This window comes from Rutilus rutilus, assembly GCF_951802725.1.
Source record: "Rutilus rutilus genome assembly, chromosome: 9".
Lineage (NCBI taxonomy): Eukaryota > Metazoa > Chordata > Actinopteri > Cypriniformes > Leuciscidae > Rutilus > Rutilus rutilus.
Window position 1 is genome coordinate 16647370 of NC_140223.1, and position 17867 is coordinate 16665236.

The window sequence follows — 17867 nt, forward strand, 5'->3', positions numbered from 1 at the left end:
ATTCAACTTTTTTTTCATTTTATTTTATTTTTTTACAGGCAATTTTACCCAAAAGCACTGTTGAAGTCACCTGAGAAGATTTGGAGCCCAGACAATTGCAAGGTTTTTGCAGTGCATGTTGGTGACGGCACTGTATGTTCCCATACGGGATAAATGTCTCATGAGAAACTCGAGTGTCCTGAAAAAAAAAAAAGCACAAGATGTTCTTTTGTGTTACACAGAAAAAATAAAGTCATACAGGTGTGGAATAACTTAAGGATGAGTAAATATTGACAGATATTAGGGTGAAATATTGCTTTATATTTAAACACAGATGCATTTATTTCTTTATTATTATTATGCATTATGCAACACTCAATGAGCAAAAAAAAAAAAAATAAAAATGAGGTAATCATCTGATAAAGAGAAAACTGCACTTCTCCTTCTCATCAGCAGAGGATGCTGTGCACTCATCTAACCTGTAGTGTGGGGGAGGCAGCTGCTGTATGACGTCATGGACTTTGACCAGCCTCTCCTCATCTGTGGCTGCGGATACAGCATCCTGGGAAAATATGCCAAATCATCACCTCTGTGTTCCAATATTGGTACTACACACAAAACCTCAATGTATCAGTGTTGCGGTAGTTTGAAGCTTACTGAAAATTTCTCATATAGCTGGTAGGTCAGCAGTGGGTTGGGAAGCTCCCGAAAGTAAAGTTTGCACAGCGATCCCACCGAATGAATGTCCTGGACGTAGGTTTCCCTTGTGAGATCTGGAACATGCTCCGAGTCAAACTCGTGCCTGCAGACACAGGAAGTTGATGCTTTTGCTTTTATATCATTTTTTAAACTTTGATCATCCAAGAATCCTAAAAATAAGTATAAGGATCATGGTCTACACAAAAATATTAGGCAGCACAACAGTTTTCAACATTGATAATAACAATGAGTAGCAAATCAGCATATTAGAATGATTTCTGAAGGATCATGTTACACTGAAGACTGGAGTATTCAACTTTTCCATCATGGGAATAAATAAAACTGTTTATAATATTACTGTTTTCACTGTATTTTTGTTCAAATAAATAAAGGCTTGGTGAGCATAAAATACTTAAAACCTTACCAACAACAAACTTTTAGTATTTTCTGTACACATTTTTATATACTTCAGAAAAATTACTTTCGAACGTATACTGAATTTTAAAAAGCATACTGTAAACCTCACCTCAGTTTCTGAATGTTAGAGGAAATTCCAGACAAGCGGTAAATTCCGTCCACGACTCCATTTCTCTCGATGAACTCGGTGCAGCTTCTGATGACCTGTGGAACTGTTCAACACACATTAAATCTGCACTTTTAATATGATTTACACAGTATTACCTTCCAATGAAAGATATAGATGCAATAAACGTCCTCAAATGTCTCTCTCCTCTCACCATCATGGCCCGAGTTAAGCAAATGTTCTCCAAGGTCACAGCCGAACACTCTCTCTTTCAGGATACCTCGCTGTTTCAGCTTCTGCTTGGTGGGACGCGACTTCATGAACGTGCGCAGAAATGTGATCAGCTTGCCATGCTTCTTAGACACTACAGAAAAGTACAAATTTTAAAAAGCTTTTAAATCTGTTGCCAGCTTGTAACACCTCTACATATCCTAAGGCTGATATTAAATTTAATTTGAAATGGAATAAAAAGTAATGCACCTATAATAGAATACTAATATTATTTTTTTTATCCTTCAAAATGAATGGTCTTAGTTGGTCCTTATTATAAAAGCAATAATTATTTTGTAATGTGTTACATTCTTTTTATTTAATTATACTGATCAGCTGATGAGCGTCATCTCTCTAATAGAAGAAACTATCTCTGTTTTACAATATTCTGGGCAACAAGTTAGTACCTGGTTTGGCCAATGAGCTGGTCACGTTTGAAGGGATTTTCTCACTAATCAGTTCCACACATTCAGACGGAAAGAATCCCACCTGTGAATGGAAAGATAAAACAATGAATGCTGTGAATCCAAAATATGCTTCATATCTCACTTCATTTCAACAAGGGCAAAATTGTCATAATTACTCTCTTTAAACGGTCTGAAATCTCTTAAAGACACAGCTGTGAATAAGTCTGTGAATCCCTCTATATATGACATTTACAATCTTGCTGCAGAACAATAAGAATACATTATTTATAGCCCTGTGTATCAGTAGCAATTACTTTACAACACGTTTATCACCACTAAGAGAAACACTGACTGTAATTAGTCGATGTTTTGATTCAGATGTGACAAAAAAGCTGCAAAAACGTCTCAAATGTATAGCAAACCTAATTCCAAAGTGATGACAGTTTTCCAACACATAGGCCTATGGGCTTTTTAATGAAATTACACATGCAGCGGAATAAACTGCAGTGCCATTACAGGAATATATGGTGGTTTTATTTTGAAAAATATTACAATATAAAACATACATCAATTATTTTTATTGTTTTTTTTTTGAAAAAATAAAAAATTAAAGACAAATAAAAAAAATACCCACTTGAAAACCATGTTTGCCCCTCCACCAGCCAGTGTCTTCTTTAGGAGGCATATCAATTACTGATACTATGTCTCCAACCTTTTGAAGAGAAATTACACTTCAGTTACTTTACTCCAAAAACTTCCTATAAACCAAATCCATATACTGTATAACGATACTATAACCATACCTCAAAAGACAGCTCATCTGCTGCTTGGGCGATGTAACGCTTTATGACATGGGCCGCAGCTACAGCGGGAACATTAATAGATGATTCATCGTGAACCAGCAGGTGGTTCCCTTTGTTATCAATCTAAGAGAGTGAAGAAAGATGCATCAAAACATATGAACATGCATATAATCAGTAACCAATAAAACATCACCTTATGTAGTGATTTCATATTCCCTTTTACGATGACCTGAAAGGTGCAACGTCAGTGTGGAAAATACACAAGACGCTGGGAAAGAGCAAGCAAAGAGCTTATGGATTGAGACAAGTTGAGTCAGGTGTCTGCTATCCTTGTTAATGACTAACTAGATATAAGAAAGTGGGTGTGAACTGTTGTATTATACACAAAGGTCTGAAGTCTGTACTAAAATGGGTTTGTGTTTTATGAGACATTGTGAGGAATTTACCGTTGTTAAAATAAAGGTGTGAACCTCTTTTGTTAAATACACTACAGTCAATTTGCTGGCAATTGCAACTGTATTTAAGAGACAGGATTTGGGCAGGCAGCCACAGGAAGCCTTCAGGTGTAGTGTAGGTAAACAAACAGGAGTGACATTTATACCTCCATCCATGTGAGTGCTGGCCCGCAGTTGATCTTGTTATCAGCGATGGCTGAGAGACGGGAAATGTACGCAGTAATCATCTGGGAAAGTGTCTACAGAGAAGAAGAAAAAACAGACACAGAGAAGGGATCATAAACAAAGAGACAAGTTTCAACACTCTCATTGTGGTCCCTTTGAGATATAATCCATTGATCCCACACAATAACTCTGTTCCAAAGCCTAGTGAGTGGCCTTGTTGACTGCTATCTATACAGGCAAACATTGTACCTTCTAATGGAGCATTCTAACTGAAATGAACCTCACAAGAATGATTTGACACGTGCTACAAAGGCAGCAACACTATGTGACACATAAATAGAGCACTGCACAAGAAGCATAGTGAGCTTGACATTAGCATGTCGCTAAGCTAACTACACTATAGAGTGCAGCAGGCAAGCTCTGGAAGTAAAAATCCCATTCATTTCATCCAAGACATGCCTGCTGTGAGATATGAGGTTGTTAGTTGATAGTATATGCTTTTGTTGAAGCCTTTATCTTGCATTATTTCAACTTATTTTTCAAATAATCGTGTTCAACAGCAGAATTCCTGGTGAAAAACTACATTACCAATGATTCTGCAGAGAAATCTCCACCAATCAGAGAATTGAAACAAGCAAATCCTGCCAAAAGAACTCTTTAGCATCCGTCCACTCCTATGAAGCTCTGTGAATGATGATATAATTGAATCACTCTTAAACTACTTAAATACCTGAAGATATGTACATTCGAAATATATATATGCAAAATGAAAACAAGTACTTTTTTGCTTTAAAGTTGGCATGAAACAAGATTTGCACATTTTTTCCCTATTGTGACGAATATCCAAGTGAAACTGCTATTCAAAAAAGAAAAAAAAAATCTTTTTGACAGTTCATTTTGTCCACTGGAAATTTCTTGGATCGCTGAATAGTTGTCCCGCCCTCACACCAGTAAATCATCATCAGAGAAGAGAATTGATGAATTGGGGTAGGGGAAGTTAATTTGATTAACGATTATTCTAACCATTCTATTGAGTAAATGGTCGTTTTTAATTAGACAACAATTTTTAATCAATACTTCAATATTAAATGGATTACATTAACATTATCATTTTTCGTCCGGCATTTTGAATTTTCACTACACTTAATGCAATGCATTGTCTTCACCAAGGATACATGCAGACATTGTACTCAATTTATAAGCTGCAACTATAAATGTGAGGTGAACATACCTCGACTTTGTCCTTCAGGCTGTCTATTCGGGGCAGTTCAGGAAGCTGAGAGAATCTTCTATCATAGATACAGAGGTGGAGGTGCTTGTCAAGAACACGAAACTCTTCATATGTACGCCTCACTGTCCACTTACGACCCTAAGACATATCAACAGAAAAGAGAGGGAATAAAGAAAGAACAATAATTATAAACAAAGAAAGAGTTAGACTGATCTTCAAATCTCCTTGAGAAACCATTCAAAATGGATGGATAATAATAAAGTCATAATTATGGCAAACAGCATAGTTTTCAAAATTTGGGAATCATTAGAATTTTTCAGCAAGGACGCATAAAATTGGTCAAAAGGGTCAGTAAGGACATTTATGTTACAAAACATTTCAAATAAATGTTGAACTTTCTATTAAATCAAAGAATTTTTTACGGTTTCCACAAAAATATAAAGCAGCACAACTGTTGTCAACATTGATAACATTAAGGAATGTTTTTGTAGCCCCAAATCAGCATAATAGAATGTTTTCTGAAGGATCCGTGTCTGTGGTTTGTGGACTTCAAACAGCTGTAAAAACAATACAGAGATTTGCTCCAGTGGTTTAGAAACAGCAGTGCGGGACTCTGCTAAATCCTTCCAGCTCTCACACTCACCAGCACAAAAAATGGGCTCTGAATTCATATTTCTAGAAGTTCTGTGGACGAGTACAAAACCCTCCCAGAGCAAAAAACACCCCCATTGTTTCGGAATGGAAAGAAATGCAGAACCAAGACTATTTACATTTACAGCTTTGTCTTCATCTTGGCCTCAAAATCCTCTTCAAAAATCCTGTCTTTTCCTAAATCATGCATTCCATGAAATGGATAAATTGCTGTGCAAACTGCATGCGGTTGGCCTGCCTGTTTGATCTGAAGCTCTTAAAAGGTCTTTTTATAACTTCACCATTTTTCTTAGCATGGCAGCGGGCTTAGCTTTTGCTCTGTTGCCATAACAAATCAGTGATCCTGGGATGATATTTTTTCAGTAATGGACACAGAGGTTTTAGTTTTTCCGATTTTTTTTTTTCTTTTTTTTCTGTGAAACAAGCTTACCTGGCAACATATCTGGACCAGATACACTAACTCCTTTGAGTCCAGGCCATTGTGTGAGACGTCGTTCCGATCCTCGGGTAAAGACAGCTGTGGAGACACGCACACAGAGAGAGATTCTGAATGTAATTATTACTTAATACTCCTATTACAATATATTAACAAAAAATGAGTTGGTTGACACAGAGACAACAAGAGATCTACAAATACATAAAAGGGGAAAAAGAAAGAAAGAAAAGGGACTGCAGGTATACCACCCCTTAATAGTGCCTGATTCTTTCTGGTTTCATAAAACAAAGAAATCAAGGAATATTCCCAAAACAATGGCGTAGCAGTTCCAGTGGAACTTCATCAAGCCTTTTCCTCAGAAGTTTCCACAGCTGCTGGCTGAGCCAAGATGCTGTGATGTTTTATAGATGTGTACAATGTGTATTATTGTCCTCTATAAAACATCACAACATCTTCTTGTCCCTGCAAATGTGATTCGACCCTTGACTCCATAAGCTGTTGTGATTTCAATATACAAATGAAGCATCTAGTCTGGTAAACTCCACACAGAAGCAGTGCTGTCTTTGTAGTGTCTGCTGTAATATACTTCTCTGCATCATCTCAGTAATGCAGACTCCCCATGCATCATTCAACACACACACACACACACACAACAAAGACAAGAACTGCGTCCCTTTAATTGATAGAAAATGCAGATCCAACACTGAGCCACTTCAAAGGTGCATTAAACAAATTAAAGCATTGATTATTTATATATAAAACTAACAGAAACTTACACAAGCTTTAATGACCTACTTAGCAATTGCAGTTCAGTAAAGTAATACAAACTGCAGGATAAGCACTTGATTTACAGTAGATCCGTCACCATCTTCCCTCTCAGCACAAATAAGTTCATTAAAATAATGCACATTAATGTAGATTGTTTGCATCCTAATGCATCTAATTGAATTAGAAGGTATGGATCAACAAAACTGGTTAAAAAAAAAACAAATCAGATTTTTTCCTACCAATAAAAGTATCTATCTATCCGTCCATCCATCCAATCAATAAATTAAGCTTTAACATAGTAAATTTACTTATTAAGACTTATTTTAAATAATTTAATTACATGTATAATTGTTTTAAAACTAAATCTTACATACTTTAGTAAATCAAAATTTGCCAATGGTGTAAGAAAAATAATAACACAAAAATATTAATATTTTCTTTCACAATTTCTGTGGTACTATGAGGGGAAGAGACAAAAATACTACAACTAGAGAACATCACAAAAAATGATAAACAGTGTAGTGTAATATATATACACTGTATATATATAAACAAGAGTAAAACCACATGACAAAGGCGGCAAGGATTTTAATTTCCTCAAAGTGGTTCTAATTATTCTGAATGAAACGGATGGATACTCACTGATACGCCGTCCGTCTTGCCTTATTCGGCACGCTCAGGCCCATTCTGACAGATCCAACCCAAGATTTCCCTACCGTCTCACACCTGAGCCTTTCCTTATTCAGCCTCTTTGCTGATGTTCTGCATGGCTGCTGCACGCAGACGCAGTAACCCGTCACACACACCCCCACAGACCAGCCGCCTGTGCTCAGTCAGCCCAGCTCATCAAAAACAAATGGCCGGATTCAGAGCGGAATGAAAATCAGCAGCGTGCTGCAGTGAAAACACATCCTGTCTGAAAACACAGACCTTTTCCCATCTTCATCTCCTGCAGTAGAGGGATGTGCATGATGCTGTGTCTAATTACAACTGAGGAAAAGGACAAATATAGAAATGGAGCACCACCCCCCTCCCCACCACCTTCACCTTCTTAGCCCCTCCCTGCGCTGAATGTTGGTCCTCCCACTGGATCCATGCAGAAAGGAGCTATGCTCTCAGATACAGAGCTCAGAACAGGACAGATGCATCAATGTTTTGGGATGAATATTTTACATCAGACATCCAGTGGTGACTATTTATTTAACAAAAATTTCCTTTAAAAAAAAATCTAAATCTAAAATGATATAATATATACTAAAATATATATATATTTTTTTAAAAATTCAATAGTATCATAGAATAATCATAGAATTTTATATAGGCTCCATTTTTGATGATTTTGTTGTTTAGGAGAAATGTCTTTGCCAATTTCTGCCTACGTTCTGCAAGATAATCCTCTCAAGAACAAAAACATATTTCAATGACATGTAAAGACCCTATGAAATGGTTTAATTGACACCATTTTCACTTTTCTGTATTGACATGTTTCCTATATTGAAAGAGTAAATTGGGGTGGGACATATGAAAAGAGGAATTGTCCTTTTTAAAAGTCATAATTGCTTTTTGTGTTGGGAGTGTATCATTTATGTATATGTGTATATACACTCACCTAAAGGATTATTAGGAACACCATACTAATACTGTGTTTGACCCCCTTTCGCCTTCAGAACTGCCTTAATTCTACATGGCATTGATTCAACAAGGTGCTGAAAGCATTCTTTAGAAATGTTGGCCCATATTGATAGGATAGCATCTTGCAGTTGATGGAGATTTGTGGGATGCACATCCAAGGGCACGAAGCTCCCGTTCCACCACATCCCAAAGATGCTCTATTGGGTTGAGATCTGGTGACTGTGGGGGGCCATTTTAGTACAGTGAACTCATTGTCATGTTCAAGAAACCAATTTGAAATGATTCGAGCTTTGTGACATGGTGCATTATCCTGCTGGAAGTAGCCATCAGAGGATGGGTACATGGTGGTCATAAAGGGATGGACATGGTCAGAAACAATGCTCAGGTAGGCCGTGGCATTTAAACGATGCCCAATTGGCACTAAGGGGCCTAAAGTGTGCCAAGAAAACATCCCCCACACCATTACACCACCAGCCTGCACAGTGGTAACAAGGCATGATGGATCCATGTTCTCATTCTGTTTACGCCAAATTCTGACTCTACCATCTGAATGTTTCAACAGAAATCGAGACTCATCAGACCTGGCAACATTTTTCCAGTCTTCAACTGTCCAATTTTGGTGAGCTCGTGCAAATTGTAGCCTCTTTTTCCTATTTGTAGTGGAGATGAGTGGTACCCGGTGGGGTCTTCTGCTGTTGTAGCCCATCCGCCTCAAGGTTGTGCGTGTTGTGGCTTCACAAATGCTTTGCTGCATTCCTCGGTTGTAACGAGTGGTTATTTCAGTCAAAGTTGCTCTTCTATCACCTTGAATCAGTCGGCCCATTCTCCTCTGACCTCTAGCATCAACAAGGCATTTTCGCCCACAGGACTGCCACATACTGGATGTTTTTCCCTTTTCACACCATTCTTTGTAAACCCTAGAAATGGTTGTGCGTGAAAATCCCAGTAACTGAGCAGATTGTGAAATACTTAGACCGGCCCGTCTGGCACCAACAAACATGCCACGCTCAAAATTGCTTAAATCACCTTTCTTTCCCATTCTGACATTCAGTTTGGAGTTCAGGAGATTGTCTTGACCAGGACCACACCCCTAAATGCATTGAAGCAACTGCCATGTGATTGGTTGATTAGATAATTGCATTAATGAGAAATTGAACAGGTGTTCCTAATAATCCTTTAGGTGAGTGTATATATATATACATACATTACACACACACACACACACACATCTTTGTCTGGATATGATAAACTGAAATGAAAGCTGAAAATTTACCACTGAGCAGAGGTTTAAAGAGTATCTGAAACCCATACTTGAGTAAAAGTACAAGTCACCAATTTAAATACGACTTGAGTAAAAGTCTTAGAGAATCTGATTTTAACAATACTTAAGTATTTTACTCATAGTGAATGTAGGCTCAAAGATGCACTAGTCCTCAGCACCCAAGAGAGATGCCAGTGAAAAACCAGAAACAGCTGATTTGTAAGGAGAGCAAATCACAAAAAACTGAACACCTCAATATTGCAATAAATCAAGGTCGACACAACAGCCTCTTAAACGTCTACAAACACTCAAGTCTCAGTTGAGCTCAAGTGCTCAAAAAGGCCACAGTAAACCAATATCCTTCAAAAAGATCGCTTTACAGTTTTTCTCAATTGTTTACACACAAATACTGGTACTTGAGACACAATGACCACAACATGTAACTCATTCACCAACCCCCTGAACCAATTCTGCTAAACTACAAGCACAATTCCTGCTTTACACTCAAATTGCAGTTCTAAAACACACTTTTTTCAAAACGCTACACACAATTCTCTGCTTTTGGCACAATTTTCATGCAGAAAATCTCATTTTCACAAGGAACACACTGCCATTCAAATATGCACACTGACTCGTCACATGGGCAAACACCCGACTTTTTTTTTTACTGTAACTGTATACAGTCAATTCTTCTGTTGTTTTGTATGTAGACCACTGTATGTACAACTTTGTGTTAGTTGGGATGTACACAGTGTACATTGTTTTTGTGGGAAAAATAAAATATATTTGTTACCGTGTATTTGTGTGTTCTGAGTAAAAACAATATTCTCAAATATTTTACAACACACTTATGTATGTACTGTCTGTAGTAAGTGTAACACTGAACCAAAAAAAGGCCTAAGTCATTATGATGAATGGAGAAGAAGTGTTTTCCATTCATCATAGTGTTTTACATTGAGCACATCAGTGTTCAACTGGTTCTTATAAATGCCTATTCATATGATGGTTTGTGAGTGTCATTTGAAAACAAAATACCATTTTGAGAAGAAATAACATTGTTTTGAATGTAAAGTTTCATTCTGCAGGAGAATTGAGGGGTTTTGCCCATTGTGTGTGTTTTTTTTTATTTGTGTGTAGAGTTCTGAGAATATGAGGCATGCTTTCAGAAAATGTGTGTAAACAATCGAGAAAAACTGTAATACAACGGATAAATAAAATAACGTTGAGTAAAATGAAAGTGTCAAAGCCTACTTGCACTGGACGTGCTGGTTTCGGCCCCATCTCATATGAAACACCTGTGATTCAGCAACTACACTAATGCACGCACATTTGTGTAAAGTAAGGGCAAAACGCACAAGATGTAGTACCTTTAATGCCCTGTAGATGGCGATATCGCTTCTTTATAGCAGAAATAAAGTGCTGAAGAAATAGGTGCCATGTAAAATGTAAACAGTAATTGCACTACTCATCACAAATGTACTGTAGTAAAGAGTACACTTATTAAAAATGTAGTCAAGAAGAGAGTAAAAGTTGCTAATATCTTTGATACTCAGTAAAACTACAAAGTACAGTAACTACTGTAACTAGATTTACTCAAATACTTTACACCACTGCCATTGAGTCAATGTTATTCTGACCAAAATCACTTGAATGCACATTGTAATTATGATTTCACAAGTAGGAACTTCCCGCATCATCGATATTTTTGGGTCATTTTCCCAGAAGAGAAAGACTATACATTTTAAATATGTATGTTATTTTGACAAATTCAAGGAGTAAATGGCCTAAAAGATTCTTTAAAAAACCTGAATGCTGTGGTGTAAATCTCCAGTCGAGTCTTTGCAATCTCTCCATGACAGGCCCTTGTTAAACCACTAGTTTGGAAAATTCCTCTTGTAAAAACATGCCAATTTTTTTCTTTTTTTTTCTCTTTGGCTGAATCTATGAAAACCTGAGATCATGTGCATCAACTCAAAACTTGTAACAGTGAATAAAAGACATTAACGCATTTAAGTTTGCAGAAATTGTGAAGAAAAAGGGTAAAAAGCAAAGGTCAACAGCCACAACGGGACTGAACTGATTGTTTACGTCACACAATCCGTGGATTAAAATTACACTCAAGTAATAAATTGCAGCAAAAGCTTTTTCAAACAGAGGTAGCAATAATCCAAAAGAAAATTCCTCAAGTTACATAAAAGCTAGAAAAAGTAACCCAGTGATCATGAGTTGACCTTTCTCCATCTGGAGCCACAGCCCATCTACAGTACAGTGCCATGATTTACACAAGGATTGTCAGCAATTCAATCACGTAATGCATCTTCCCCTAAAGAGGAGTGCCGAGAGTCATAAAGATCAGAAATTAATCAGACTCCAAAAATATGATAAATCATATAATCCACTGACCCACTTTATAATGTACATCCTGGATCTGGATCCATCTGTATCATATTCTACGAGACTTCATGATCATGACTTGATGCATTGCTGTTTCATTACAAAATCTTGATGTTGCCCACCCAGTAGTATTATCAGCCAAGCAGATTAAGCTCAGATAGCAGAAGTATCAATATTTCAAGATAGATCCACTTACTGGAAACCCTCTCCCACAGGCCAGCAGCACCGTTTGTGGAACCTGATGAAACCTGCAGGTTTGGGTCCATTCTAATGAAATGGTGGTGAGTGAGGGCTACGGCGCCACATGAGGCCCTTCCCTCCGTCTGAGGTGATTTATAGCCGAAAACACAAAGACTTAATCAATGTCCCAACTAGCTGCTCATATGGAGATGAAGGAGACTGTTCTGAGATCAGTAAAAGCTCATTGCAGCATCACTGAATTTGGCCCAGTTCTTCGTCTATCTCTCTCTGCACTAGTGAGGAAGAGGCAGGGATCCTGAAAGCTCCTCAATAAACCTGAGCCGAGGAATGTGGAACATTCACACCACCTCTGGGAATGCATCAAAGGTATACATGAAGACGCCACAGAAAAGATGTTAACTCAATACCCTATTCTAGGACTAAACACAGACATGGTTACTCTAGTGATCTAAAAAAGTTTATGGAAGCTTAAACTACATTTAAAAATGTATGAATGTCAATGTATTAGACAATATAATATGAAACCAGAGTAAGCTGCAAACAAATGATGACTAAGTGTGGCGAAATAGTTTTGGGGCCACTGTATTTTGTTTAGGATAGTGATTTAGGTTTCACTACACAACAAAATAAAATAGAAAAAAGCTTTTACTGAAATACATATAGTGAAACCTAAAATATGAGTTTCTGTGTAGTGATATCTGATCAAATGACCTGAAGGCAAAACGTGCATCTCTCTCATATTTCATCTCTCACATACGTGAACAAAATGCACACGGTCAGGGTTTCTGTTTACATAAAATAAGGCAGCTTAAAAAAAATTAAATAAAAACATAAAGTTCGTTTTGCACATACAAAAATGTGTGCCAGTTTGTATTTTTTATGGTTTTAACCATAAACCTATATAAATAAATGCAAATCATCATGTGGATATCTTAATGATATTAGGAGGATATTTAAAAATATTGATTTTGCCCTGAAAAACAATATTAAAAAGTGCAAAATTCATCACCTTCAGCTCATTTATTATGATCTTTTAGTTTTGTTCAGTTGTCATCAGCACAAAAAAGGTTTCTATCTCCATACAAAAGGCACCATAGCATTAAAATTGATATGTGTTGACTGATGTAGCATTATTAAACTGCTGAAATGTGCCCATGAGCTTTGAAAGCAACAAAAGAGAAGCACAGCATTCCTTCTGAAACAAACATTAAATGTCTTATTTAACTGCCAAGTTTGGAGTAAGTTTCTGTTTTCTGGTCCATGCATGAGTCTGGACTCCTCCAGCCACCGGCCACTGTGTGTCAGTGTGACGCAGTCAAAAGATTTAATGCGATCTAAAAGCACAGGAGTCTGTGACCTTGAGAGGTGAACACACAAGATGATTCAAAGAGCTGTGAGACATGCAGGCAAACTCCCTGTCCGTCAGCTGTGGCACCGTAACCTGTTCATGATACATCGAAACCAACACCCTCAGTTCTCAGAACAGTATACTGTACATACAGTAAAAAGACTGAGGAGGGACTCTGTGGTATTTTACTGGAAACGATATCTGCTGCTCTCTGCTGGAACCCATCAGCATAGCAAAATCTGGCTGGACAAAAACATGTTTTGGGCCTGATGTGTTGAAATAAAAATGGAGAAGCCTAGTTTGATGTTCTAGCAGAGACAGTATGGGGGGAAGAGGGGGAGCAGACTGACCATAAATTAAATACAGTGGCAAATATGGAATGGAAATCACATCTTTTAGTTAAAAGTGCCTTTTCTGATAAAGTTTGTTTACTCGAGAATGCACATAACTGGACTAGGCTAAAAAGTTTTAGTGGCTTGAGGGTGTAACCAAAATGGTTGCCAAGTGAATGTAACTAATGGAAATCTCCATTTTAAGTCCACCACAGCTATTAATGTCATTAATCATCATAGTGACTATGAAGATATTAAATATATGACCGCCCACATTTACATTATCAACACATTAACATACGCAGCATTATGCAGCATCCTGGCCTGCCCTGATAAAGTGCTGATACCAGAACATTTGTATAAGAACATAAAATAAAGCTTAAAAAATGAATTTTATCAAATCTTTTCAAAATTGATGTAATGCATATTTTTGAGTCAGGAACAATTAAATGATATTTAACAACTGAAACTTGTTTAAATACATTTTTGGACTGTTCAAAATATACCTTTACAAATAATTTTTGAATACAATTAATAAGTTTATGATAAAATAGCATTTTCCTAGTTTTACATTGGCTGCTCCGCCTGGCATGGAGACATATATAAAGTGTACAATATGGCCAATTAGAGCTTAAAAAAAAGTTTGGGATCAGAACGGCTTTTTTTTTTTTAAGAAATGAATTATTTTATTCAGCAAGGATGCATTTCCACACACACACACACACACACACACACATATATATATATATATACACACACATATATATATATATATATATATATATACACTTGAGGAAAGTCATCCGTTTACAGATATTGCTATTATCTGAGGAAATGGACACTTGTATATATTTAACAATTTGGGGAGGAACAATAACGTTGAAATTGAAACGGCTAGCCAAGATGTTTTCCAGTCAGCGTAGGATAGCAAATAACCAGACAGAGACCAATGTGGACTGCTTGTAACTTGAACCTCAGCCCTGATTTCAACATGATGGATAATCTGCTACCAGTGAAACCAAGACCACAGAGCCTAATTAACACATTCCCATCAACCATGAGCGATCATGGCCCTCAGCAGGACTGCATTTACCATAAAAACCCTCACCTGCACGGAGCCAAAGTCAACAATCTCATAGTGGAAGTGGGCACATTCTGCCAGCCTGGGAAAATGGCCTTTGGTGAGGGACAGTCTGCAAAACAAAAAGAGCTCATCAGTATTCTTCTCCATAGGTCTGAAGGAGACGAAACAGAAAATGAATTCTGCAGAAACCTTCCTTTTAACATATAAACACCTACTTTTTGACGTTCTTGACCTTCATGCTGGCCGTACTGACACATGAGCGCAGAGAAGACTCTGCAGGCAGTTCATGGACAATCGGCGCTCCTCGTGCCTGCATATACGAACACACAAACAGACGATTACACAGCACTCTAAATGCTGGAAGCATGACATACAGAAATCCAGTACACAGACGCACCATAACAGCAATGGCGTCCTCCCAGCCTGCAGTCTCTGCTGGCTGCAAGCTCCTATCTTCCTCCCCCTCATCCTCCTCTGGGTGGGGCCTTAAAGAAAAGAGAATCAGAGAGGGCTATGTTGAAATAAGCTTATGCTACGACATACATACATACCACTGCATAGCATCACTCGGCACAAAGCAATAACACCAATGAAATTCCTGAACTAGGATTGTCTTAAAGGAATAGTTCACCCAAAAACGACACAAATTTCTATTACTCTTCTGTAGAAAACAAAATAAGATGTTTTGTAAAATGTTCACGCTGCTCTTTTCCAATCCATGAAATCATTCAGTGATCAGAGGTTGTCAACTCCAAAAATCTTCTTAAAAGCCATCGATATGTCTGGTACACTATATTCCAGGTCTTCTGAATCCACACAACAGCTTTGAATGAGGAACAGACCAAAACGTACATGCTGAAATACTCTACACAACCTTTGCACCGATTTGCAACCTGGAGGATTTTAACGCTAGTTGCAGAAAGTCATAGCATTCTGCAGATTTTGGCCAGTCGGACTTAACCGATTTCACAGAAAATCAGTGTATTATGGGAACAAACTAGTTTTTTGCTTCAGACAAAATCTGTTTCGATTTTAAAAGTTGTGTAGCGAATTCCAGCCTTAAGTCGTTATTTGTTGAAAAATTATAATCCTGCCATAATTTTCAAATCTCATTCATTTAAACTTGGCACCACAATATGTCACAGCAAAAAAAGCTATCGAATGACTTCAGAAGAATTGGAATATAACTCACAAATCATATTGACTTTTTTTATAATGCAAAAGTAGGCTACATCTTTTGTGTTCGATAGAAGACAACAACATGAGGGTGAGTAAATGACAGGATTTTAAATTCAGCATTAAATGAAAATGCAACCCAATCTTCCGATGAAAAGACAAACTTCTCTCAGGTGGCATTCAATAATGTAGTATGTCAAGGTATCCAAGATCAAATAACATTTAATTTTCTTATAATACACTGATTGCACATCACCTCATTTCTCAGAGTCTGAAAACGGTTCCTTCAAGATTTGGGCTCTCTAAACCCCTCCATTGGTCTACCACTTACACTGGTAATGAGTGTCAGAAACCAAACACTCTGAATTTCAGCTCCGGAGGCTTCCTCAGCACCTGATACACAGCGATACGAACAATAACAATGGCGTCGGTTGTACCGTATCAATCAGAGAAAACAGCATCTTCATCTTCTCAACATGTCGGTAACACAAACCAAACTCTTCCAGGCCTCAGCTTGAGGGCGGGGCAAAGTAGACGCTGTTCACCGACAGCCAAAGGCTGGAGTTATGCAAATTTGTTACAAACCTTCATAGATTTGTAAGAGGAAGTGAGACTGGAATTACTGTTGACTCAATTCAGGTAGTTCAGAATCGCTTCTTTCTTTTGGGAGACAAAAACTCCATTATCGTGCACTTTGCAGACCTTTTACATTTACATTTACAAACAGCTATAGCCTATTACACACTGCATGAAAGGTAAGATATTAGAAAAAGCATTAACTTTTTGTAGACTTAAACCCAGGTCCACACAAGCCAGCAGCTCCTATATGTCCCGGACATGCGCAGAGCTTAGCCACAGCTCCGTTGGATAGATACCCTCTGACCCAGTTCCTTTCCTCACAGTTTTGGCTGCCTAATCAAGCAGGACATGCAGGCAATCAACTAACCAAGTTGAGAGGCACCACTCATTACACTGAACTCATGACCTCTGAGTGAGGAAATAAGCAAACAACCAGCTACAATTTGACCAAGGCCAAGCTGTGTCAATAACACAAGAGTAAAGATGCTAAACAAACACATGCCAGTCCTAATGCGTTTTCAATGTTCAATTACTGTGGACCTTATATAATGTCTTTAGACCGTTAGTAAAGCTGTTTGGGATGTGTAGTAGTTAAACCACTCTTGTGAACAATCAGATTATATACAAACCTATTATGTGACAGAATAACAGTTTATAAGACAAGCATGATGAATTATACTCAAATGTTTCATTAATTTCTTGTTTCTAAAAATAAAATCTACTCTTCATGAAATGATCCACCCATTTCGGATAATCTCCAGAGCATTACCCAGTTCACCCTGCAGCTGAGAACATGGCCAAGAGGGTCGAAACAAGGAGACAGCACAGAAGATCAGATCAGTGGTGGTAAAAAAGCACACTATTGTACGTTTTGCAACACACAAGGATATCGCTTCAATCAGTCAGTCACAAATGAATCCACCCTAAGTAACAAAGAACAGGGCTTGAAATACGATGCACTCCAGGGGTAAGGAAAGGTGAGCTGGAACAGCTTTAAGGATTGGGAAGCCTTTAGAGTGGGAATAAAAGCCTGGAGTTTAGGCGATTCATTCAGTAGACAAAAGACAGAGTCAGTGATTTTGTTCCAGAACATCCTACACTCCTCCTGCAGATTAGACCATGGTGAGATTGAGTGATAAATGCCTGATCCCGTTCATGGAAGAAAGAGGCAAAAGTTTACTGCCATTTTAAAGTCACAGGTGCAACATTATGGCAGGATGGTGAGTTTCAAATAACAAATTATAGGTCAAAACAGCAAACAATGATTTTCTAACTCTAACAAATATCTAAACATTCTTAAATCAAGATACATTTCATTGAGAAGCAAAACGACTCAAGATATTGTCTTGTTTAGAGAAAGAAAGAAAAAAACATTTAAAAAAAAATGGTGAATTAATGCTTAAATTTAAATATCTGTTAGCTTAGTAAGAAAAATAATTTTGTTTTCCCTTTGAATTAAGTTTATTATTCTTA

The 17867-nt window shown here is 37.5% G+C and overlaps 1 protein-coding gene across 4 annotated transcripts in view; it reads right to left on the reverse strand.

Annotated features, from left to right (window-relative positions):
- Positions 1-17867, reverse strand: part of arhgap32a (Rho GTPase activating protein 32a) — a 28259-nt gene that overhangs the window by 6013 nt on the left and 4379 nt on the right. For 3 of the 4 annotated variants that reach the window (XM_084418264.1, XM_084418263.1, XM_084418262.1), the window contains 14 exons: positions 15037-15124; positions 14855-14949; positions 14664-14748; positions 5614-5700; positions 4533-4670; positions 3283-3375; positions 2682-2804; positions 2513-2590; positions 1879-1960; positions 1416-1565; positions 1205-1307; positions 637-781; positions 459-541; positions 71-178 (listed from right to left, as the gene is read on the reverse strand). In XM_084418264.1, coding sequence (XP_084274390.1) covers positions 71-178; positions 459-541; positions 637-781; positions 1205-1307; positions 1416-1565; positions 1879-1960; positions 2513-2590; positions 2682-2804; positions 3283-3375; positions 4533-4670; positions 5614-5700; positions 14664-14748; positions 14855-14949; positions 15037-15124 — 1458 coding nt within the window. Of the gene's footprint in view, positions 1-70; positions 179-458; positions 542-636; positions 782-1204; positions 1308-1415; positions 1566-1878; positions 1961-2512; positions 2591-2681; positions 2805-3282; positions 3376-3889; positions 3941-4532; positions 4671-5613; positions 5701-14663; positions 14749-14854; positions 14950-15036; positions 15125-17867 lie in introns of those variants that run through there. The other variant, XM_084418265.1, reaches the window with a different exon arrangement.